Here is a 26,989-nt window from a genome sequence, read left to right on the forward strand (position 1 = left end):
TGAGGTTTACTCCTCAAATATCCATCCCCCATCCCTGAGTATATGAGAAAGTCTAGGAGACACCACTCCCATTTTTGTTACTTATTATTGGACAGATGCCTTTATCCAGGTTCCTGACAACATCTGAGACTTCTTGCTAATTAAACTACAGGCAGGTGAAATAACTTGTTTGTTGTCACACAGTGGTGTCAGTAGTGGGATTTGAATCCACAACTTCAAGATTTTAAATTCCCTTAACCACTATGCCACACTGCCAGCCTTTTCTACCAGAATGACTGATCTAACTGGAGCACAGCAGTACAACTGAGAGCAACTAATATTATTATTCAGAATCAAGGACTACAGTTTTGTAATCATAGTAAAGTGTTATTACTACCATCCATATATTTCACCATCACGCATCACTTTTTCCACATTTTGTTATGTTACAGCCTTATTCCAATATGGATTAAATTAATTTTTTCCTCAGAATTCACACACAACACCCCATAATGACAATGTGAAAAAAGTTTACTCGAGATTTTTGCAAATTTATTAAAAATAAAAAAATTGAGAAAGCACATTTACATAAGTATTCACAGCCTTTGCCATGAAGCTCAAAATTGAGCTCAGGTGCATCCTGTTTCCCCTGATCATCCTTGAGATGTTTCTGCAGCTTAATTGGAGTCCACCTGTGGTCAATTCAGTTGACTGGACATGATTTGGAAAGGCACACACCTGTCTATATAAGGTCCCACAGTTGACAGTTCATGTCAGAGCACAAACCAAGCATGAAGTCAAAGGAATTGTCTGTAGACCTCCGAGACAGGATTGTCTCGAGGCACAAATCTGGGGATTTCTGCTGATTTGAAGGTCCCAATGAGCACAGTGGCCTCCATCATCCGTAAGTGGAAGAAGTTCGAAACCACTGGGACTCTTCCTAGAGCTGGCCGGCCATCTGAACTGAGCGATTGGAGGACAAGGGCCTTAGTCAGGGAGGTGACCAAGAACCTGATGGTCACTCTGTGCCAAGCTTGTGGCATCATATTCAAAAAGACTTGAGGCTGTAGTTTCTGACAAAGGTGCATCGACAAAGTATTGAACAAAGGCTGTGAATACTCAGTTTTTTTATTTTTAATAAATTTGCAAAAACCTCAAGTAAACATTTTTCACGTTGTCATTATGGAGTGTTGTGTGTAGAATTCTGAGTAAAAAAATGAATTTAATCCATTTTGGAATAAGGCTGTAACATAACAAAATGTGGAAAATTGTGATGCGCAGTGAATACTTTCCGGATACACCATATATTACTGAGCACACACTGCAAACATTTTCAAACTGCCAAAAAAATATCAAGACGCTACTTGGAAGATCTGAGCCTATTCTTTGACTTTGCCGAGATCTTTGCTGAAACTCAAGAGGAGACCCCTCAGAGATCCCTGGGGGATTTTTTTTCTCAGGAGAAAAATCTGAGAAGCATGAGACAAAAGATAATGTCTCCATTTTATTTCTGTATCATCTCATTGTTTTTCAAAGAGAAACCAAAAACATATTGAGATCTCATTTTTGAGTTTTCATTCTGTGACCTGCAGATGGCACACCATCGCCCAGACCCGACACAGACAGAAGCAGGAAACAAGTTCCAGGCACACACACTTTTTTCTTTTTTCCTTTTCATTTGGGTTGAAATTTTCTATAATAGGCATCTGTAATGTTCTTTTAGCAATGGTTATGATAAATGGCTAATATCAGGCATTGCGCATATCCCAGACATAAACTTCGCAATTTCCGCAAATTCTCATTTTTAATGGGCAAATTTCCCCCACATATATATGTGGTAGGCCCTCTTTTTGTGTTGTTGCAAGAATAGTCAACATCATTTTTCAAATCACTACTTTATAATTTGCCAAATTTGTTCTTTTTTTCATTGTTTTTATGCATTGGATGTCACCGTCCTGTTGCCATTCCTCTTGACCAGAACTCACAGCTGCGGAATTCAGCAATCAGCTGTACGGTGGAGTTGCACAAGTGTGGAGCACAAGTCGAGAACACGAGACTTGTGCTGCCCTTTGTGTGATTTCACTTTATAGGAAACTGAACTAAACTTTGTTAAACTGAAGACTTAAAAACATGCTGGAGTGTATTTTTGCATACCAGTAATACAGATATTCAGGAAACTGACTTGAATTGTTTTGTGAATTTGTGATAGTCTGAATCGGCGCCACATTTCCTGGTTGAATCCGGAACATTCGATAACACACAGTCAGCAAGGGGTTGGTGTAAAGTGAATCCGTGCTTTTATTTAAAACAATAAACAGTGTCCAAAACATACTCTACATCAATACATAATCCATAAAATCCAGAGGAACTCGTGGAGGATAAAAACAACAATTCTAAAATCCAGAAAAAACAGTCCCTCAATTCCAGGATAAACCATATTGGCAGTAAGTTCTTCCTCAACCAGCCACCAGCATGTCCTCTTCAACACACATCTGCCCAGCTCACCCCAGAGCATCTGTGACGATGTGAGTTCTGGCTCCACACTCCCTTTGATGTTTGGGAACCCTTGAACCCAACACCGTCGATAATGTTACCTAGTGAGCTAGTCAGTGAAGGCAATAATTGAGCATCTTAGCAAGGGGATGGTTAAAAGTGAAAACAGTGCTTTTATTAAAAACAGTCAACAAAAACAGTGTTTCATAAATAGTGGAGTTCATTCAATAAATAAATAATCTATTAAAAGAACACGTGGAGGTTAAAAATCAATAGAAAAAAAACAATCCTTTAAAACGAGAGGTAAAATGATCAGGAAGCAGTCTTAAAACGACAATAACTCTGGTGCTTCTTTTCTGTATGCGTCTCACCTGCTTATCCCGTATGGGCTTAGCAGCAGGCAAGACGCTCTCTGCAGCTGCCCTCCTACAATACACGCGAGACTGGAGACCTCCCGATCCCTGGCTTCGGTCTGGCACTCATCCCAGTCCCCGAGACTTGATGTCCACCAATGACCAGGACGCACACATTGAGTACTCCTCCACCAAGCCTCCCGACTTCCGCTGCCTTTCCACGACCTTCTGCGGCTCGTCGCTTTCCTCTAGGCACTCCCGCTACCTGGTCACTCAGCGGGAGCAACCTCAACTCAAACGCCTGGGTGTCGGCCTAACACCCAGCTTCCTTGCAGCTGCCCACGAGCGCTCGATCGCGCGCTCACCACACTCACGCACCGCCTGCTTCCTCGCTCTCTGTAACCTCCGTCCTCTTTCCTCATCTCCTTTTTTTTTTTTACACACCACCTCTCCACAACCGACTCGCGCTTTTTTATAACGTGAGGGGCCATCACAGCTGTAGCATTAGCCACGGGAGCAATCACGAATGTGGGCAGTTCCTCACCTGTGCACACGGTGAGAAACGCCCACATCGACGACTGCCCCGCGGCTCGCTACAACAACGCCTCACGGCCGCCTCGGGTGCGGTGATTATTTATTTAAAATGAATGGCCTTTGCTCAACAAGCTGTGGACCCATAACACCACAGCATCTTCCAACTGGTGGAGACATCCATCTCTCCCTGCTTGACTCAAATGGCATCCTCCAGGATGCACACAAACAGGCCTCCATCATCCTGCATGCCGGCGGCGCGGCGTAGACACAGGACTCTTGACCAGTGAATGAGGGGGAGAGACAGATCTTCAATTCAATAGCTGAATATTACAGAAATGCCTTTCCTATTTTATGGTTTTTCCAGATGTGAAAAGTGCCTCCTTACAGTTATGTGTATCCCCGGAAAAACAAGCCAAAAAATTCTGATATTTTTTAACAAGAAAAAGTGTTATTACGTGTAACAATAATATATAAAAAAAAATGTCAATGTAGATAAAGTTGGAAAGATCTGTCCAGTGTCCACTGATGTACTGATGCAGATTTAAGACACATTTCTAAACAGTCGCCAATGTATAGGAAACTGACTTGAAACTGACAGTACGATCACAACAGCAGAAGCAGGTTTCTTTGTGCATTTTTCTTATATTTTTTCTGTTTGTGCATCTACAGGGTAGAATGTCAACACTTAATCCACATGATCAGCGATGCCCATTGTGTAACTATAGGTTACCACAACGCAAAGGCTTAGTGACTTCCTTATTACCCCTGACGTGAACATTTGCAGCTCTCTAAACACCCGACTCACAGGCTCGGACACTAGTTGCCAGTGAATAAAGGGATTTTTATTTGTGTTAAACTCTTCATAGTAAGAGTTTCCCATGACACCACCACAATTCTCCACAACTCTGTTCCTCAGTAATAAACACTTTCTTTCTCTGTCCCTCTCTTTCTCTTCCTTCTCTGCTTCTCACAGCAAGCTTCTTCGTCCTCCTCCTTCTCCTCCCGACTCTGGCCCTCGGAGTTGTGGCAGGCAGCTCCTTTCATGTAACATCCAGAATCACATCCAGTGTACAGAAGCTGTGGTTTGGAAGCATTTCCAGATGAGATGGGAGCCCAACAAAGTAGAGCTCACCAGTCCCCACACTCTGTAACAACCTATCAGGGCTGAGTCGACAAACTCCATTTCCCATGGTGCCCTGTGGGAATCCATGGCAGTGCCGTAACCCAGGGTGGCGGCCATCTACTGTTCCAGGGGAGACAAAACCCTGTACATGTTATCTCCTCTTGACCTCCCGGGCATCCCTCACACCATATCTTGAACAGTGCTTGGGGGTTGATGTCTTCTTGCCTTTCTATTTAATTGAAATCATTTTAACCTTTTTGCCATGCAGCTACTTGTACCATGCTAAAGCTTTATGCAACCAAGTTCACCAGGCATATCACAGTGGTGCAGTTGTACAGCACTGTATGCATCAGTTTCATTATCTCTGTCAACGTCTGACAACCAATTCACATTGTCACCAGTATCACACGATTCAGCTAATGGTTCATTCTCAGTTTGATCTAAAGCTGGCTTTACAGCTTCTTGTTTACATGCTGTGAGGTTTCTAAACTCTTTTGGGATCACCCCCCAATGGGACAACACACCGAAGCACAATCGGTGGGCTGCTTGTCTGTCACAGAGGCAACTATAAATCGATCACAGTCGTGATATAAGTACCTGTCGCCGATGGGTGATGCAAAGAATATTATAAATGCAGGGAGCAGTAGAACTTGGCCACTGTCCTGGCCCCAACTATGCCCATTTGCTGTGCCTGTGTATAGGAGTGTGGTAGATCCCGCTAAAATAAATAACTGTGCTGTTCCTGTTTCAAGTTGAATAAAGATGGTTTTGCTAAAGTACTGAGATTCAGCCTCATTTTTGGGGTGCAAGACAGCAACTCACATGTCACAATGCTAATGCGAGTTTTGGTTGAAAGCTCCATGCCACTCGTAAATATTGAGGAATCACAACTTTCATGATTTTTTTTGCAGCATGATGTTATGTTATCCAGTAGATGGCAGCAGAATATCATCCCCAGTGTTATTTGGGCTCAACACAGTATATCAGATTATAACAGGCCTGAGAAACACTCAGGATTAACCGTTTTTACATAAAAAATTTTTCACACGTTTTGAGCATAAGACTGGATAATGAACATGTGCTTAATGCAATATGAGTAATGTGAGAATTTTTTTTTTCTTTTTGCCCTGGATATTTCTAACATTATTTGCCATTGTACAGCATTGCTTACCTTTTTGTTTTGGTATATCATTAATATTTTTTACTCAGTCTGCATGAAAATGTGAGATTAAAAATTTTTCTTAAGCCATCTCTACAAACTACCATATATACTCAAGTTTAAGTTCTCCCACATATAAGTCAGGGCTTGATTTTACCATATAATTTCCGGTATTTTATAATGTCGGTCGTATGAGTCGAATGCGAAAAACTCCCGCTATTGGTTCAAGAGATTATAATTTGCTAACGCCCACCTGAGAGAGTAACCGCGGAGTACACGGCCTTTTTTTCTATATGTTGTGCCTATGTGACCACACAGTAATACCCAAAGTATTCTGAAGTGACGTTTGCACTGTTTTGTGTATTTTGTATCTCACACCCTCATACACCTTTATCGTAAGAGCATCCCTTATCTATGATGGAGCGCTCGATCAGAAAAAAATATGAAGCTGGTTTTAAATTAAAAGTCGTTGAAGTGGCGAAAGAAATTAGTAACTGCTCTGCTGCAACACAATTTTTGAATGGGCGTATAAGTCAGGGTCTGATTTTATGATCAATTTTTCGGGTTTCAAGACCCGACTTATACGTGAGTATATACGGTACATGGGGCAAGTAACATTTTTGGGTAGAGTATTCCTTTAATAGATGCTACACTACATAATGGCCTGTAACAGACAAATGCTGCGATTATCTAAAGCTTGTTGTGATTTGACTAAAAAATTGTAGAAAGAGTCGTGCAGTGTAAATCTGGCCTAAGGTGATCTGGAAAAAAGATGGATGATAGGTTTATTTATCAAAGTTACATTTTCTGTATTTCTGCCCTATCTGATCTTATTTAATATTTCTTTGGCAGGTGGAGACTGTTGGTGATAAATACATGACAGTGAGTGGCCTGCCAGAACCCTGTGTCCATCATGCACAATCTATATGCCACCTCGCCCTGGACATGATGGAAATAGCAGGACAAGTGAAAGTTGACAATGAACCAGTACAGGTACAAATGTGCAAAATGTCTTTATTTTATATTGTTTCATTTCTGAAATTTTGCAGTGGTGGATTTAAAATGTTAATCCTTGATAATTTCTTAAAACGGTCATAAGGAAGTCCTTGAAACATTGGCAAGGGCCATTGTAAATAGATTAGATATTAGATTAGATAAAATTTATTAAACACATGGGGAAATTCAGATACATACAGCAGTAGAAACATTAATAACAAGAATACAGACTCACAGGACAGATAATATAGCCAATAAATCAATCTTATATATAAAGCAGACTGTAACAATCTTGCGGTCTTGTATGTATGTTATCATCCAGTTGACGCTCGGAACATTTACTGAAGCGCCATTTGTCGGCTGATTAGGAAGTTGACATGTAACTATCTCTGTATATATAAAATGCAGCGTCTATCTGTATGTCTTCCTGCTTTTCACGAGAGAACTACTTAACAGATTTAGATTGTTTTTCTTCTGTAATTTGCTTGAACATTACGGTTGATTTTGCGAGTTCTCTCATCGCGCTAAGTATCATAGTTTGCTTGTGGTTCATATTTAGTTGCGCTTATCCGAGAGAGATGTAGCAGGCTGAGGGGCGTGGGGACCCCCTCACTCACACGCCCACCTCAGGGTGTGTACCTTACCTCTGCTTAGCTAGCAATCGCGAGAACTACTTAACAGATTTAGATCGTTTTTTTTTCTATAATTTGCTTGAACATTCTCTCATCACGCTTAGAATCATAGTTCACTTGCTAGAGTGATATATTCACGCTAATCCGAGACAGAGGCTGTGGGCTGAGGGGAGGGGGAAGCGTGACGTCAGGAGTGGGGAGCCAGGTTGAGCCCTCCTCATTCACGTGCCAGTCTCCGTTCAAGTTGTTTTAACCTCTGCATTTTGGAGTGTTTCTTGCCTTCGCTTAGCTAGCGATACCCGTTTGTTTATTATATTTAAAGCTTGTCCTGTTTCACTACTACGCAGGCAGTGCTGCGGGGGATGGCTACTAAATAAATAAATAAAATAAACTTAATAAGTACATCAGGTGGAAGGTTTGAATTGCTTTGTAGCAGTGGGCAGAAAAGACTCACAGAGGCATTTCTTAGTACACAGTGGTGGAATGAGCCTTTGGCTAAAAAAGAGCTCCAAGACAGCACCCTCTAAATGGGATTTTTAATAATGACATCCAACTTTGCCACCACCCTCTTTACCAGTGTGTCCAGTGTTCACTCTGTGATGGAGTAGGCATTCTCAATACATTTGATCAGGCATTGTGCTTCTTTTGTGCTCAGATTGCTTCCCCATCAGACTGCAGTGTAGAACACCACCCTGGCTACTATGCCAGCCTTCTTCACCAGCTTGTCCAAGCCTCTTAGTGTTCTCATGGGTCTATATCTATTTTTACATCTCTCTATTATAATAAAAAAAATCTTAGGAAGAGAGACGTGACTTTCTCAGAGAGACACTTTCATGTCCCGCGAGATGAGACTTTGTGCCAAGAGATTTGGCCGGAAATAAACGACAAAGAGTAGATGACAAAGTAGAACATCGTAAAGAATTCAAAAACATTGGCGCGATACACAGGCAGAGCAGGATAGAGATAATGGAAGTATGAAAATTCAACAGTTTCAAAAAAATGATAGTTAAGATCACATTAACATAAACAGAAATTATTACTTGGTGAAATAACAGAACAGCTAAAAGAGATTGAATATATTGTTTGGATTTAAACTTTAAGTCGGAGACTTGCAGATTGTCTAATTCGTGTTGCCATCAGGCGTATCCACGAGAATTAAAAGATTTGTTGAAAGTGAAATCCCGTGAGAGAAAATATCAACCCCCGCGAAACAAGACTTTATGCAAAGAGATTTGGAAAAGTCCTACCCACATCTAAAACATTTACAACCACACAAACGGTCCAATCATTTCTCATTTGTGTGAATGCTATTGTCAGACACAGTTTGTGTAGAGAAAAAGAAACGATATTCACTCACGGGCAGTTATACGTTGCGTTGTCACGATGAAATTCCAAACACGGAATCAAAATTCAATGTGATATTGACGAATAGGTAATAGCGAAAAGAGATTGAATCTATGGACATAGGTGATATGACAGAAGTATGTAGATATTGTTTGTCTTTAAACTTTATGCCGGAGACTTGTAGATCGTCTAATTGGTGTTGCCATCAGGGAAAAGTAGTGCTTCTTCCCAATGAAGAGGCCTATCTCTGAGAATTTAAAGATTTGTTGTTTGGTAAAAGTGAAATCCACATACGCGAGCGGCAGAGACGCAAAGTTACTGGCGCATAGCGCAGGCGGGGGGTTGGCAAGCAAAGCGAGCAGAGGGCGAAGCCCCCTAGTAACATTAAAGACCTTGTTTATCTCTTTTAAGTACTGTACACTAGTTGGATTCCCTTAAGTGAAAACATTTAAAATTGCATATTTAATTGAGAGCCAAAATATTTGTGAATTTCATGTTTTGTGGGTGGTATTGACATGTGAACTCCTTGAATACAGAGGTCTTACTGCATTTCTAATCATCACAAAAGACAAATAAAAGGGAAATATAAGTAAGCCAGGGAACTAACACTGGCCAAAACAAAACAAGCAGCTATAGCGGGCAACTTTAAGATCCTGGAAGGAATTAGAGAGCTTCTGTATAGTACAGTATACAGTTCTGTGATGTCGATTCGATTGTTTAAAAATAAGGATATTTTCAGTTGCGAGAGCCATGTTGGACGGACGAGATGGAAGGTGGCAGGCCACAACAGAAGGAGAGGGGGTGTCTGCCACCCTTAGATATATTCTTCCTCCGTACACATGGTCACCGTATCCCACTGGTGGGACAGCCATAAGAATATCCGCAGGGCAAGCTGAGAATTACTGTCCCATGGGATTGCACTGTTGTAGTTCTTGCATGCTGCCAGGTAGAGCTGTAGTTGATCGTTACCCCCTCTTTAATAAATCTCCGCCTCAGCCAGAAGTGTCCCCAATGTGTAATGCTGTGGCACCTTGAATATTTCCAAGTCTGGCATTAAAGAAACTAAGTTTCCTGCAAGGATAGTCAGAGGCAGGGGGCTTCAAGTGAGGTATGGAAGGAGGAAAGAGATTTACATATTTTATGCATTTTATTCTATGTATTTATTTTATTTTATTTATTTCAGCAGACCCCCGTGACCCTGTAGTTAGGTTATAGCGAGTTGGATAATGGATGGATGGATGGATGTATTATTAGTAGTATTATTTATTTAGAATTTCATTTATTTTATTTATGTATTTTAGTAATGTGTAGTGGTGGCGCAGTGGTAGCGCTCCTGCCTTGCAGTTAGGAGACCCGGGTTCGCTTCCTGGGTCCTCCCTGTGTGGAGTTTGCATGTTCTCCCAGTGTCTGTGTGGGTTTCCTCCAGGTGCTCTGGTTTCCTTCCACGGTCCAAAGACAGGTAGGTTTGGTGATCCTAAATTGTCCCTGGTGTGTTTGTGTGCCCTGCGGTGGGCTGGCGCCCTGCCTGGGGTTTGTTTCCTGCCTTGCGTCCTGTGTTGGCTGGGATTGGCTCCAGCGTGACCCTGTAGTTTGGATATAGCTGGTTGGATAATGGATGGATGGATAGATAGTATTGTGTTATTGCAGTAGAGAATTTGGAGAACAGTAGAGGTAAAAAAATAAAGAAGACTGTGTTGTGTAGTTGCGTCTCAGGGGGCTTGAGGTGCTAGTGGTCACAGAGTCAATAATGTTTTATCCAGCCCAAAATGTCCTTGGAATAAATCAATTCAGACAAACAAACCTCATCTTTATTGGCTTCTTTTGCTTTCACAGATAACTATTGGGATCCACACAGGAGAAGTGGTGACTGGGGTGATAGGACAAAGAATGCCCCGCTACTGCTTGTTTGGAAACACCGTCAACCTCACGAGTCGGACAGAAACCACAGGGGAAAAGGGAAGGATTAATGTTTCAGAGTACACATACAGGTAAGAATGGTGGTGTCTTATTTGAGGTTCAGGAGAGATTAAAGACCTCTTAATTATGAAAAATACAATGTCACCAATGTATGTTAAGCCTGTATGCCTGTTTAATGGTTCTAAAGGGTGCCAGATAAGGACCAGTCTTGTGAGGCCATACGTGTGTACTTGTTCAAAGGGACCACTCACCGTTGTGAGTTGCTTAGTGATGAATTTCACCTCTGAAAAGCTCCGCCAACAGGATTACTTTCTGAAAACTCACCTACATTTTCTTCCAGTCTGTGCACTTTAAATGTCCAGGGTTGCAGTGCCAGATTTCTACTCATATATTAGAAAAATATAAGAGAAAAAAGAAAAAAAGAAAATGAGCAAAAGTCTTCACACTAACAGAAAATAGAAAGTTAATATTGCAGTTATCAATGCTGGAGCACAGGGTAACCAAAGCTTAATGATTAGTTTGTACCATGTATTATAATAAGAGAGACAAGAGAAGAGACGCACACACACGTAGACACACCACTGCAGGTACCTGGCCCATTTCTCTCTGCTACGATATCTTTTTGTCATTTTGGCTGTTGTATCACTATTTCATAATAACCACAAATAGAGTTTAGAGATGCATTGTGGTCTACGTATATACTGCATGTTAAAACACTGTGACTATATTCTGGAATGGCACATTTGCATTTAATCCATAATGTAAACTTATCTTACTTATTTCTTTAGATATCCAGTCAGAATGCAAATTCTATGCAGCCTTGTTGTTCTTCTGCTGGTGTTGTTTGGCAGATTTGTTGAATTGGGTGTTTTGAGTACTGAAATCTGCATCTCCTGTGGCTCTTCGTCATCAGCTCTCTTGATGGCAGTCCGTTTGATGGGGTGTGACACAGCACTTTCTTTGAATGCCTATTTCGGAATTCATATTTTTATACATAGCTGCTAATTCTTTCAACCTTACATTGACTCTGACACTAGCATCATAACTGTATTTAATAATTAGTTTAATATATACTTGCATTTTTGTTCACAGTGCTTTGTGCCTGCACTTAGTGATGAGTGTTACACAATACGTCATATTGTATTATGTTGTATTTTAACTGCAGACAAAGGGGGGAGCAAACACAGCACCTGCAGCAATACATCACTCACTGTTACCACTGGACCATTGGTTCACAGAACAAGCATTTTCAGCTGGAATCTCATGTCTGGTTGGAAGCTGTTTCCACATTCCCTCCACGTCACTATGGATTTTTCTCCCATATCCACAAAGTCATGGAAGTGAACTGATGATTCCAAATCTGTCCCTCTGTGATTGTCAGTGTTAGTTTGTGAGTGAATGGACCTTGTGACAGACTGGTGTGCCATCCAGGGTGCTTTCCTGCATTGTGCCCAGTGCTGCCGGGATTGGTATTGGTCTTTCCTGAGTTGCTTTATACAAAAGTAATCCCAAGTCTATGGTGCTATGCGCCTCTCATTATCTATCTATCTATCTATCTATCTATCTATCTATCTATCTATCTATCTATCTATCTATCTATCTATCTATACAATACAATACAATACAATACAATACAATACAATACAATGTATTTTTTGTATAGCCCAAAACCACACAAGAAGTGCCGCAATGGGCTTTAACGGGCCTTGTCTCTTGAAAGCCCCCCAGCCTTGGGAAAGGCAGTTCAAAAAGAGACCCCTTTCCAGGTAGGTTGGGCGTGCAGTGGGGGTCAAAAAGAAGGGGGCCAATACAATACAGTACAATACACAGAACAAAACAAATCCTCAATACAGTATAAAAATAAAAATTTTAGAAGTACGGAGTAGAATTTAACAGTAGATGATATCCCATAATATGATTTGAATTTGTTTAGAGTCCTGGAGACCTCATTCATCAAGCTGCCCATTTGGCCATTCCACAGCTGAAATAGCGCTAATCGAATGAAAGGATCCCTCTTTCCCACAATTCCTACGATCCTCCATCAGGGATGACTTTACCTTAGGCAGGCAAAACAACTTGGCAGGTGGGCCGTGGCACCAAGTGCCACATTTGAGTATTGAGAAGAGAAACAGAATAAGTTAAGGTTAGTAACAAATTATAACTAGCAATTTTTAGTGCTAATGACTAACAACAGAGATGCGGTCTGCACAGTTAGTCAGCAGCTCTAGTCAGGGTGTGCTAAACTGAAGTCGTGAGTCTTCAGCTGGGATTTAAAAGCTGAGACCAAAGGGGCATCTTTTATAGTAGCAGGCAGACCATTCCACATTTCAGGGGCCCTGTAACTAAAAGCTCGACCTCACACTGTTATTTTATTAATTCTTGGAATCATAAGCAGACCGGCATCTTGGGATCTTAATGTGCGCTCTGGTTTAGCCATTTAATGCTTTATATGTTAAAAGGAGGATTTTGAAATCTGCCCTAAACTTAACAGGGAGCCAGTGTGTGTTCATATTTCCTTGTTCTTGTAATAATTCTTCCAGCAGCATTTTGGATTAACTGGAGGCTGTATAAATAACAGTTTGAACATCCATTGAACACTGCATTGCAGTAGTCAATCCTACTAGAAATAAATGCATAAATTAATTTCTCAGAATCCTGTTTATTTAGAAAGCATAACAACATAATTACAGTGGAGTTTCCTTCATCAGAGGATATCAGAATGTCGTTTATAACCCGTGTTAGTGCCGTTTCTGTACTATGACCAGTGTGGAAACCATACTGGAATTTCTCAAATAAATTGTAATGCGTAAGGTGTAACTGAAGCTGACTGGCGACTACTTTCTCTAGTATTTTAGAGAGAAAAGGTAAATTTGAAATAGGCCTATAATTATTTAGTATGTGTGGTTCTAGGTCTGACTTTTTAAGTAATGGTTTAATGGCTGACACTTTTAGTGCATCAGGTACTGTGCCATGCAATAATGAACTACTGATAATGTTTAGAATAGGCACTGCAAGAACATCCATTGCACTTTTTACTAGTTTTGTTGGCACTGGATCTAGAGAACAAGTAGTGGGCTTCATTTTAGAAATTAAAGTTAAGACTTCCTGCTCAGTAACAGGATTAAAATTACTAAAGTGCTGAATGCAATGTGAGGCAGGGTCTGTTAAGCTAGTATTTGGTTTGTACTGTGATGCTGAGATCTGAGATCTTATATTTTTAATTTTCTCATTGAAGAAGTTCATAAAATCTGTACTGATAATATCTGTTGGTATTTTGCACTGTCGATCTGAATTTCCATTTGTTAATTTAGCCACTGTTCTAAACAGTACCCAAGGATTTTTATTATTGCTATCTATTATTGTAGAATAGTATTCTGAGCGAGCTTTAAAGAGAGCTTTTTTATATATTTTAACACTCTCTGTCCATGCAATTTGAAAGACATGTAGCTTTGTTGTTCTCCATCTGTGCTCCAGTTTTCGACACTCTAATTTAAGAGCTCGAGTGTTTTCATTAAACCAGGGAGAGTTTCTATGTGCTTTGATCACTTTTGTTTTAAGGGGAGCCACTGTGTTCAGAGCATCTCTCAAGGTCACATTATAATGTGATGTTAGCTGATCTACTGTAAATGGTTTTCCACAAATCGACTTACTCAAAGTATCTATATATTTTGAAACAGAATTACAATCTAGATGTCACACTGTCTTTATTTTAATCTGTGAGTGCGTTGGCAAGGGCAGGACTAAATCAAATGTAATTAAGTAGTGATCGGAATATAACTTCATTTAATGGAGTAATATTTAAATTTTGAATTTCAACTTTGTAAGTTATAATTAAATCTAATGTGTGGTTATGAGTTGGACCTTTGACATTCAGACAAAATCCTACTGAATTTAACAAATAAGTAAAACATTTGCTAAAAGTGTCAGTATACATTAAAATCCCCCATCAGTACTACGTGATCAGAATTTATAACCAAATCAGATAAAAGGTTGCTAAATTCAGTCATGAACAATGAATATGGCTCTGGTGGTCTGTAGACTAGCATTATAATTGTGTTGGAATCTATCTATCTATCTATCTATCTATCTATCTATCTATCTATCTATCTATCTATCTATCTAATATATAGCATTTACATTGTATCGGTATTATAATGCAGATTAGGAGCACACGCTGATACAGTGCATTGCCACATCCACCACATGACAAGCCAACTCAGGAACCCAGATTAGGACCCAAGAACAACCATATGGCGGATGACACCTCGGCACCACACTATTCAATAAGTAATCTAGAAATTATTTAAAGTATACAGGAGGATGTGCATAGGTTATATGGAAATACTATGACATTGCATACAGGGGACATGAGCATCCATGGATTTTGGTATCTGTGGAGGGTCCTGGAACCAGTCCCCTGTGTATACTGAGGGCCAACTATATTTACTAAGCTTACAGAACATACATTATATGTTTTGATTGTAAAATAAAATAGTCACCTCTGTTTTTTTTTTAACTCTGTCTTTCAGGTGTTTACTATCTGCTGAGAATGCAGACCCTCAGTTTCATCTTGAATACAGAGGACCAGTAGCTATGAAAGGAAGAAAAGAACCCATGAAAGTCTGGTTCTTAACCAGAAAATCAAGTGAGGAAGAGATCTGATCTGTAGCCCTTTGACAGTCTTCTGTATGGCAGTGTGGTGGGCAGGTTAACTACACAAGAAAGAGACGTGTGCTAATATTTCATTGGAGAGACTCATGTAAAATGTTATAAATTTTAACTAATGTGCTGAAGATAGTTATTCTTCAAATAAATTCAAATATGTTGCATATGCAGTATACCAACTCCAACTCCAAAAAAATTGTTGGGATAGCATGTGAAATTCCGATAAAAACAAACAGGTGCAATTTGTAAATTGTTTTCACTCTGTGCTATACTGAAAGCACTAAAGCAACACAATATTTGATATTTTACCTTCAGAATATAATTTTCCTTTTATTAGACACTCATTTGAAATGTGATGACTGCAACACGCTCCACAAGAGCGGGGACGGTCGAGTGTCTACTGCTGTTAACATCGCTGTTTCTTTTAATAGCACTTATTAAGTGTCTGCGCTCCGAAGACACAAGTTGGTTGAGTTTAGCAAGCCAAATGTTCTCCCATCTCCCCTTTATGTAGGTCTTCAGCTGCACAATTGATTCGGGTGTTCATTGCCATATTTTTCTCTTAGTAATTTTACCACATGGGTCAGGACAGCAGGCAGGCCACTCTCATACATATGCAGCCATGCACTTTTAATCCGTGCAGAATGTAGTTTGCTATTGTCCTACTGGAAGATGTAGGAAAAGACAACGTCTGAATGGCAGCATGTGTTATTCCAAAATTTCCCATAACGTTGCCCTTACAGATACCATGGGCCTTGACCACCCTCCCATACCATGATAGATGCTTGCTTTCGGACCTGACTCTAATAAAAGCTTGGATGGTCCTTTCACCCTTTGGCCCAGACCCCTGTTTTTGTGTTTTTTCTGACTGTTATTTGAAATGTTGACTTGTTGGACCACAGAACACAACTGCTCTATGCTATTTTGCATCTTAGATGAGCCTGAGTTCAGAGAAGTAGGTGAATCTTATGGAGAGTGTTGATGTAGGGCTTCTGCTCTACATTTTTAAAGCCTTAACGTGTACCTGTGGGTGCAGTGGTGAATGGTGTTGATTGACAAAGGCTTAGCAATTCCATGTCTTTGTGTCCATTACAGAAGCATGATGGTTTTTAGACAGGGATGTCTGAGGGATCAGAGATCACGGGCATCAACAAGTAGTTTATACACACACGTATTCGGTAACACTTTATAATAACTTTCATTAATAAAGCATTAACAAGCATTGTATAATGTTTATAAGATCATGAGTTCATGTTCATTCAAATACTTATAAATGTCATTAAATGATAATTCATATATTAGCTAATATATTATGTATTATAATTGAGCATTGTGCAGTCTATTTCAAGACAATACAAATAAGGATTAAATGCACCAATTTCTATGTTCTAATTGTCTAAGGATTAGCTTGTTCATACTTAAAATAACATATACTATACATTTTTTGATAAAAATTTCTTTTGCCTATTTTCACCAAAGTAATAGTATTTCATAGAGTAGTAAAATTTGATGTAACGTTGACTGATAAATACCACTTCTTTTTAACTAATAAGTTTGTATTTTCTATTTGTGTATGCATGTGTTTGTGTGTTAGTATTAATGTTACATATGTTTAGGAAAAATAAAACATTGGAATATTTTTTCAATTGTATTTGCTGTTCCTTGCAATTTTGATAAATTAAAAAAATAAATTAAGATTGAGGAAAAGCTGTAAAATACCATTGCTAAAAACATAATTGCTTGTTGATAACACAGTAGTGTAATGTTTTATCATAAATCTGTTATTTAGGCAATAAACATGATGTTTCGATTCAAACTGAGTTGTTCCTGCCGTTAATTTTGTAGTATAAAAATAAACTGTTCAACCAACAGCTCCTTACATCACATTGCTATCTTGAGCAGGGCACAGACCTAATCATGTGGCAGCCCAGTGCCCATTAATGTATTAACTACCCATTTATACACCTTTATAAGTCATGAATATTTGCAACCAGTACTGCAAAAACCTCCACAACTAATGAATAAATGGTTTATAAACATGTGCAGTCCTGTATAATGCATAAAGAGTCTCAACTTTAGACTGAGTGCTGGAAAACATTTACAACTAAAGAAAACATTATTTAAAAACAAGTGTGGAAGCCGGCAAAAATTCTTGCAGCGTTGCCGGTAGGTCAGATTGTGAAATATCCAGTTTTACAGACTGTACATCTCATGAACAACACACTGGCATATGATAAATAAAACACGTGTAACTAATATTTAAAGATCAGTATTCAGCTAGACATTAGTGAATGCAGTCTCAACATGAGTAATGTGCTAACAAGTGGTAAAGAATACCTTACTAGCCATTTGTTGAGGTAGAATGGTGGCTCTGAGGCTAGGGATTTGCACTGGCAATTGGATGGGTGCCGATTTGAATCCTTTAAACGCCAAAAGTGACTCTACTTTATTGGGCCTTTGAGCAAGGCCCTTAACCTGCAACTGCTCCGTCCTGGGTATGACGTTAATCTGCATTCAGCCCTGCATGTAGGCCCTCCAACCTGAAGGGAAAAACCAAGGAGTTGGTGGCAGAATTGGCACTCCAGCCACCATAAAAAACCCTTATACTGGTTCCACTCCGTCTGAACTAGTGTGGTGCTGAGGTGTCACCCGTCACATGGCTGTACTTGGGCCCTAATCTGGGTTCCTGAGTTAGTTTGTCATGTGGTGGGTGCGGCAATGCGCTGTATCAGTGTGTGCTCTTAACCTGCATTTCTTAAATAATTTGTAAATGTTTAAAAATACATCACCTAATGTATGAATTATTATTTAATGGCATTTATAACTACATGATCTGTTAAACATTACATTATGCTTGTTTCTGCTTTATTAATTCAAGTTATTATAAAGTGTTACCATATAAGTATTGATTTGACTTCATATATTCAGACTTTGACTTTTTAACTGCTGTATTACTGTGGTTTCGTTTATCATAGTTAAAAAGTCAAAGTCTGAATATATGAAGTCAAATCAATCAATAAGGTAATATTTTATAATAACTTTAATTAATAAAGCAGGAACAAGAGTATGTATAATACTCTCCCTGTGTCTTCTGAGCTCCTATCACTACGACTAACAATCACACAGCCTGGGATATAAAAGATGAGAGCTCTTGGTATGATTAGCAGTCTTTTTACATTTGTTTCGCTTTTCCTGGATAGATTTTTAGTAAGTATAAACCCAGATAGAGGATTTGAACTTAAGGGATGCTAAAAATAACTTTTTTTTTTCTTTTTATGGTAAAGTGAAAAGTAGAAAATATCTGCCATTTGCCACAACACCATACCTGTATTTGTTTGTTATTTTGGGCTACCCCAGAACCACCCAGGAATGCGCAACATGTATATGCACTCTGAATGTGTGACAACAAGGACCATAATAAACCTATAATGTATACTTGTAGTATTTGTAAGGCTTGCAGAATTCTTCTTCTTCTTTTGGCTGCTTCCGTTAGGGGTCGCCACAGCGGATCATCTTCTTCCATCTTTTCCTGTCCTCGTCATCTTGTTCTGTTACACCCATCACCTGCATGTCCTCTCTCACCACATCCATAAATCTTCTCTTAGGCCTTCCTCTACTCCTCTTTCCTGACAGCTCTATCCTCAGCATCCATCTCCCAATATACCCAGCATCTCTCCTCTGCACATGTCTAAACCAACACAATCTGGCCTCTCTGACTTTGTCTCCCAATCGTCCACCTTGAGCTGACCCTCTAATGTCCTCATTTCTAATCTTGTCCATCCTTGTCACCCCCAATACAAATCTTAGCATCTTTAACTCTGCCACCTCCATCTCTTTCTCCTGCTTTCTGGTCAGTGCCACTGTCTCCAGCCCATATAACATAGCTGGTCTCACTACCATCCTGTAGACCTTCCCTTTCACTCTTGCTGATACCCGTCTGTCACAAATCACTCCTGACACTCTTCTCCACCCATTCCACCCTGCCTGCACTCTCTTTTTCAGCTCTCTTCCACAATCCCCATTACTCTGTACTGTTGATCCCAAGTATTTAAACTCCTCCACCTTTGCCAACTCTACTCCCTGCATCCTCACCATTCCACTGACCGTCCTGTCATTTACACACATGTATTCTGTCTTGGTGGTCCTACTGACCTTCATTCCTCTTCTGTCCAGAGCATATCTCCACTTCTCCAGGGTCTCCTCAACCTGCTCCCTACTATCACTACAGATCACAATGTTATCAGCAAACATCATAGTCCATAAGGACTCCTGTCTAATTTCGTCTGTCAACCTGTCCATCACCATTGCAAATAAGAAAGGGCTCAAAGCCGATCCCTGATGTAATCCCACCTCCACCTTGAATGCATCCGTAACTCCTACTGCAGACCTCACCACTGTCACAATTCCCTCGTACATATCCTGTACAACTCTTACATACTTCTCTGCCACTCCCGACTTCCTCATACAATACCACAGTTCCTCTCGAGGCACTGTCATGTGCTTTCTCCAGGTCCACAAAGACGCAATGCAACTCCTTCTGGCCTTCTCTATACTTCTCCATCAACACCCTCAGAGCAAACATCACATCTGTGGTGCTCTTTCTTGGCATGAAACGATACTGCTGATCACTAATCATCACCTCACCTCATGCAGAATGTTGGCTGTTTAATTTTTCTAATGGAAATTGGAACAGAGAAATTTAACAGATAATATTCTGTACAAAAGAGAAACAGGCAAGACTTGAGCCACAGTGCCACTACTTTGCAGTCTGACAAGCAGCCCTCTGTGCTATTCTGCATATAATGAACACCAGCAGTAAAATGTCTTTTCCCAACTATCTGGATTTTTTCACTGTTAAGTCAATTTTTTAATGAGGTTTTCCTTGGCCTCAAGGCCCTGAAGTTGGTCCACCTGTAAAAGTCGTCTTCCCTTAGGTTGTCTGTAAATAGCCAAGAACATCATGTCAGTTAGTCAGTTATTTAGCGACGTGTGGCTTTATTCTTCATACATTTTTGTTTACAAAACATAAATGACAATGAAAAAGATACGGATGGGACTGTATATATCTGTTTATACACTATAAAGCTGTACGTGGTTTATTTTTGTTTCTATTAATGTGTTAATAAGAGTGTATTGCTGCGATCACAAATGCTGTTATCTGCCAAACTGTAAATAACCCCCAAGGCAAGAAAGTCATGCATGCCTTTTGCATGTAGTTGTGCATCACAGTCCATTTCAGTCTTTAAAATATTTTAGCAGTCATTTTTCTAATAACGGTGTATTTATACCTAAAGTATATACTGTATATAGGGTATGCATAGGGTAGTCATATGTACGTATTGGACACAATTTATCTTACAACGTAAATGTATAACTAACTTGAAGTGCATTGACGTCACCTTTATGACACGTTCATTTGGTGTGATCACCAGGGGATCACTGAGCTGTCAGGGGGACAGTTGACAGAGTTTCTTAAGACCCAGATGTCTCCCTCTTCCTCACCAGTTGCTGCACTGTGAATCTCACAGGAGCTCACACAGCAGGATTCTGTGTCACGAATCCATCCCGTTGAATGTATGAACGTTCAGCTCCATGGTCAAATCACGCTGTTCCAGTGAAGACGTTATCCTCTCTCTTTTTTCTCCAACAGCACTAACAAAATGAAACACATTGTGCATGAGGACGTCCTCCTGACTACTTCTACTGCCCAAATCAGGGCAGGCTGCTTATTGCTCCACTCTGTTAACTGCACCAGAAGTGGGTGTGTGTGGTTGGGATGTTGGGGAATATTTCTGTTTTTAGGGTACCTTTACAAATTTATTAAAGCATTTAAAAAGTAACACAAAAGCAGCATTTGGGGGTTGTAAGTGAGGCAACCACAGCAGGCCCCATGTGTAAGGGGGCCCCGCTTTTGAGGTCCACATGTCCCGTTTCAGTGGATTTGTCAAGTTATATTCTCCAGTGTATATATATACTGTATATATATATATATATATATATATATATATATATATATATCAGGGATGCCAGGGCAACGACCCGGCCAGGACGCCGTGAGGGACCGGAAGAGGGTCAAAGCCCACCCTGGATCACGTGGGGGCCACCTTCCTGGTTGCTCTGGGGGCCACGGGTACAGGGCATGGAAGCTTCACCCTGTAGAGGCCCGTGGTCACCACCAGGAGGCGCCCCAATGCCTTGGGGACCTGTTACCGGCAGCTCTCTGGGTGCCATCCTAAATCTTCCCCCCAGCACTTCCTGGTGTGGCAGAAGTGCTGGGGGGAAGATTTAGGATGGCACCCGGAGAGCTGCCGGGAGGACAGCCGGCACTTCCGCCACGTTGGGATGTGGCCAGAGGAGGAATGCCAGGAACACCTGGGGCTCACCCGGGGACTGTTTAAAAGGGGCTGTCTCCATTCATTCAGCGCTAGAGTCGGGTGGAAGAAGGACAAGGCAGAGAGGAGAGTGGAGGCGGCCCGAAGAAATGCATTGAGTGGCCAGGACTGTATATTGGGGTTTGTGGTGTGCACGGGACTGTGTCTGAGTGACATAATCTTTGTAAATAGTGTAAATAATAAACGTGTGGTGGTATTTAACAATATGTCCGCCTGTCTGTGTCCAGGTCGGCTCCACAGTGTATATATATTTATATTTATATTTATTTGAGATGCTCCTAATAGGAACCCTTTTAAAATCCCTCTTCAAGGTCAAATTCTGTATATGTACGTTGTGGAAATGCTTGGACCCGAAACACACAGACAGACACAGAATGTCTTAAAACACACGCATTTAATTGCAACCCATACTTACAAATCCAATCAGTGCAGTAATCACCAACACACAGTCCTTTAGACTTCCTTCTTCTTCTTCTTCTTCTTGTCTCTATTGCCTCCAACTCCTTCCAGGCAACTCTGTCCACTTCCACCCGACTCCGGCTCCCTTGCTGGAGTGAGTCGGCCTCTTTTATACATCCCGCAGATGTGCTCCAGGTGCTTCCTGATCTTCTCCCAGCAACACTTCCTGGTGTGGCGGAAATGCTGCTCTTGCACCTGGAAGCACTCCGGGTGTACCTGGAATTTTCAGGGCTCCATAAGTATCCGGGCTCCCCCTGGCGGTGACCACGGGCCCAAACTGGGATGAGCTTCCAAGCTCGGCTCCCATGGCCCCAACGCAGACCAGGGTGGCTGCCCTCTGATGGCCCAGGGAAGGTATTGCTCCTCTCCCGGGCCCTCCAAGTGACCCAGCTGGGCAAAACCCCCAGCCATCCACCACAACGTTTTTGAAAACATTTCATAGTCCACCTTCATCGCCCGAAAAGGGTTGCCAGTATAATCCCTTCCCAAAATAGGTATAGCCCATTAGTCACTGGGTTGGCTTCTCCTATCTGCAGAGAAAGACACTGCAAATCCAGATTAGAATACTAAGATGTCGTCAACAACTTTTCCAATCGGAATACAAGAAAAGTGGATTTTCGTCTCTGAAAATGTAAACCGGTAGGAGATTTAATGATGATACCTCTACGTTAATTTCACACTTCCTGTTGAAACACATTTTATTTGTAGGCCATGAACATGTCCGAATATTAATGCACAAAAACATGATAACCAGCTGACATGACATCAACGTGAGTTATGACTGTGACATCCTGCATATCAAGACTCAGAGTATACTTGCAATTTGGGTACTTTTCTAGAAGAGGCCCTGCTAATTTCTGCATGCCACACTGCATCGCATTTCACACTGTCATGGTATTGTCATGAATTATGAATTGCACTTTTTTAATAGATAATATTGTTATATTTTGATAAAGTCCGCGTGTTATCTTGCAAAAATTTAGCTGAATACTATAATGAGAAAATCCGGTGTATGTAAACATTATTTTTACTAAATTTGCATGCAAGTTTATACAGTCCACACATACCGGTAATAGAGTTTGACGTAACCGGCTCCGTGTGGGGTTGGTCAGCCCTAGGCTCTGCACACCCCTAAGGCCACTCCTGGACAAACAAGTTTTATCTTGGGTGGGGGTAAAAACTCAGTTTTCTATAAGTGAAAAAGAAATGCTAGTAACGATTTAATTGAAAACTTTTGGTAATTTGAAATATGAAAATATTCAAGTAATATTAATATTTCATAGTTAATAATAAATACATTTAATAGGTAGGAATAAATACAGTACATCCATTTTTCAGGGTCGTGGGGAAACTAGACACTATCTAGGAAAGCAATATCTGGATAGGGTGCCAGGCCACCATAGCGTTAACACATACACACACAGCCAACTTAGCATCGCCAATCCACCTAACCTGCATGAAGAAACCGATGCAGACACAGGGAGATCATGCAAACTCCATGCAGAAAGGATCCAGGACATGAACACCGATCTCCTTGGTGCTACCCTGTGTAATAAATACCTTTAATAATAAATAATAACATGACTAGAACTACATTTCTTTCATATTATACATACTGATATTAAATACATTTTAAACATGGTGATCTGCGGTGGGTTGGCACCCTGCCCAGGATTGGTTCCTGCCTTGTGCCCTGTGTTGGCTGGGATTGGCTCCAGCAGACCCCCGTGACCCAGTGTTTAGATTCAGCGGGTTGGAAAATGAATGGATGGATGGACATGGTGATGTGAGTTGTGTATTTTAACTTTATAAGCATACAGAATGTCTTTGAGAATGCAGGTCGTTTCATTTCATGACTGGTCGTAACAAAACTCACAAAATAACCTAAAGTTTTGATGAAGACAATAAGACTTAGACTTAGGTCCTCCTGCTCTCTACAGCGCATTGGGCAGTAAGGTAATAAGAGGACAGTGCCAACTTTTACATTACATGTCATGTCATTTTTTAACCCAGCTAATCCAGACCAGGGTCACTGCACGTGGGTGCTGGAATCTATCCCAGGTAGCATGAGGGCACAAGGCAGGATCAAATCCATGACAGGGCTCCAGTCCATTGCAGGGTGAATGTGTCAACACAAACCTAACACACATTTGGGCCAATTTAGTTTCGCCAATTCGCCTGTTTTTTGGGCTGTGGGAGGAAACCTGAGCATCCAGACATGAGGAGTACATGCAAACTCCACACAAATGCTACATTACACATGAAAACAAGAATTTCTTTGTACTCTATACCAGGAGATTTCTAAAGGTTTTTTTCCCACAAACCCAATCTTTGTGTCTTTAAGAGCCATGGCTATCATTAAAAGTGCTTGCCATTGATAATCAGCATTGATCGCCAGAGCAGTATCCCCCTTGGAGAATCACCGCCGATCGTCCCAGTGGAGTAATGACATTGAATAAACCGTGGTGACATATTGCAACACACCTCACAAGTCATTAGTGACCCTTTAACACAATGATGACGGGCAACCTTACGTGACCCATAGTTTAAGAAATTCTGTTATGGACAATAATGATAATATAAGCCTATAAAACTGTACTTTTAAGACCTTTTCTTTACATAAAAAAATGTGTTTTGAGTGAATACACAATGGGAGGTCTGAAAATCAAAAAGTACATCTTATGAGAAGAATTTAGGAGTCATCGCAAGACTCATCACTATCAAATTCCCATCAGTGTTCAGAAGCCATAAAGAAGGCTAACAGAATGTCAGGTTATATAGCGCCTTGATGTGTGGAGTACAAGTCACAGGAGGTTCTGCTCGAGCTTTATAACACACTGGTGAGGCCTCATCTGGAGTACTGGGTGCAGTTTTGATCTCCTTAAAGACAGAGCAGCACTAGAAAAGGTCCAGAGAAGAGCAACTCGGCTGATTCAGGGATACAGGGGATGAGTTATGAGGAAAGATTAAAAGAGCTGAGCCTTTACAGTTTAAACAAAAGGAGATTAAGAGGAGACCTAAGTGAAGTGTTTAAAATTATGAAGGGAATTAGTCCAGTGGATCGAGACGGTGACTTTAAAAGAGTTCAGCAAGAACTGTCTGACCTAACATGGACTATGTGCAGTAGGCGTATTTGAACATTTTTCTATAAAATCCCTCTCCGCTGAGGGGGTAGGATGAGGTGCAGAGGTCAATGGAGGAATTACAGGATAAGCAAATGGGTGTGGAGAGGCCATCCTCAACTTTTATGAGCCGAAGGTTAACTGACAGTAAATACATCTCTGACTAAATAGTTACCCTATTCCAGCTTTCACTGTTGCTAAACACTCATTTTGTTTTCTAAATCGGTGTCCTTTCTGAAACATTAACTTCATTTAAAATGATCGATCCTAGAAAACATGACAGCAAAGATCTGGCTTATGCTGCTGGCAAAACAGCAAAAAAGAAGCTGAAAAATGATCCGAACAAACTAAAACCAAGTATAATGAAAGTCCACAAATATTTCTAAACATGAAGGAAACTTCCAAATCGCTACACACGTTTACCATGGAAGACATTCACAGCAGACGGCAGTAATCCCAGTGCTAATGTAATGTCTGTTTACAGTCATTATCCAACCCACTATATCTGCTGGAGCCAATCCCAGCCAGCACAGGTTGTAAGGCAGGAACAAATCCCCCGGCAGGGCGCCAGCCCACCGCAGGGCAGACACACACACACCCAACCTAACCTGAATGTCTGGACTGTGGGAGGAAACCCACGCAGACACATGCAAACTCCACGCAGGGAGGACCCGAGAAGCGAACGCAGGTCTCCATACTGCAAGGCAGCAGCACTAGCACTGCGCCACCATGCCTCCCGTCTATAGTTATTGACAGATGGCAAATCCCTCTGAATTGAAGAACACAGTTGGAAACTTGTTAAGGGTAGATTTTACACAAACATTAGGAAGTTTTTCATTAAACAAAGAACCACAGACATGTGGAATAAGGCACCAAGTAGTGTGGCAAGTCAATAAGACTTTAGGGATTTTCAAAGCAGACTTGGTGTTTTTGTAGAAGAATTAAGTGGATAGGACTGACGAGATTTACTGGGCTGAATGGCCTGTTCTTATCTACAATGTTCTATCCATCCATTATCCAACCCGCTTTATCCTAACTACAGGGTCGCGGGGGTCTGCTGGAGTCAATCCCAGCCAACACAGGGCACAAGGCAGGAAACAAACCCCAGGCAGAGCGCCAGCCCACCGCAGGGCACACACACACACCCACATACCAAGCACACACTAGGGAGAATTTAGAATCGTCAATGCACCTAATCTGCATGTCTTTGGACTGTATCATTATTATTATTATTATTATTATTATTATTATTATTACAGTATATGGGTTTGGCAAGAGAACGCTACCTTGTGTGGTCAATGGTACCCATTATAAAGTTTGGAGGAGGAGGGATAACGGCAAGGTTTGCGCTAGGACTCTTGATTCCAGCAAGGGGTCATGTTAATGATACGACATGCAAAGACATTTTAGATCATTGTAGTCTTTCAATTTTATGGTAAAAGTTTGGCAAAAGGGTGGCAAAGGTGGCATCCTATGACAGTGCCACATTTAAAGTCACTGAGCTTTTCGGTTCGACCCGTTCTATTGTCAATGGAGATTATAGGACTTGGTGCTTGATTTTATGCACCTGGTTTCAAAGAAACACCTGAGCTCAATCATTTTGAGGGGTGTCCACATCCAGTACCTTTGGCCATAGAGTGTAAAACACCCAAGAGTTAACATTTCAGCTTCAAGTTGGGCAAAGTCTCGAAGTGTTAGTGGGCATACTGGACTATATATATACTATAGACTATACATCGGACTTCCAATACAACCTGGAGTCCTGCCACGTGCAAAGGTTTGCTGACGACACTGCTATCGTGGGCTGCATCAGGACTGGGC

General features: G+C 40.9%; 1 protein-coding gene across 2 annotated transcripts in view; it reads left to right on the forward strand.

Annotated features, from left to right (window-relative positions):
- gucy1b1 (guanylate cyclase 1 soluble subunit beta 1) overlaps nucleotides 1-17,011 on the forward strand; it is a 60,318-nt gene extending 43,307 nt beyond the window's left edge. For both annotated transcript variants that reach the window (XM_039750292.1, XM_039750291.1), the window contains 3 exons: nucleotides 6,494-6,634; nucleotides 10,447-10,601; nucleotides 15,060-17,011. In XM_039750292.1, the coding sequence (XP_039606226.1) occupies nucleotides 6,494-6,634; nucleotides 10,447-10,601; nucleotides 15,060-15,192 (429 nt within the window). In that variant the 3' untranslated portion in view covers nucleotides 15,193-17,011. The remainder of the gene's footprint in view (nucleotides 1-6,493; nucleotides 6,635-10,446; nucleotides 10,602-15,059) is intronic.
- The last annotated feature ends 9,978 nt before the right edge of the window (nucleotides 17,012-26,989 follow it).

This window comes from Polypterus senegalus, chromosome 4 (genome assembly GCF_016835505.1).
Source record: "Polypterus senegalus isolate Bchr_013 chromosome 4, ASM1683550v1, whole genome shotgun sequence".
Classification (NCBI taxonomy): Eukaryota; Metazoa; Chordata; class Cladistia; order Polypteriformes; family Polypteridae; genus Polypterus; species Polypterus senegalus.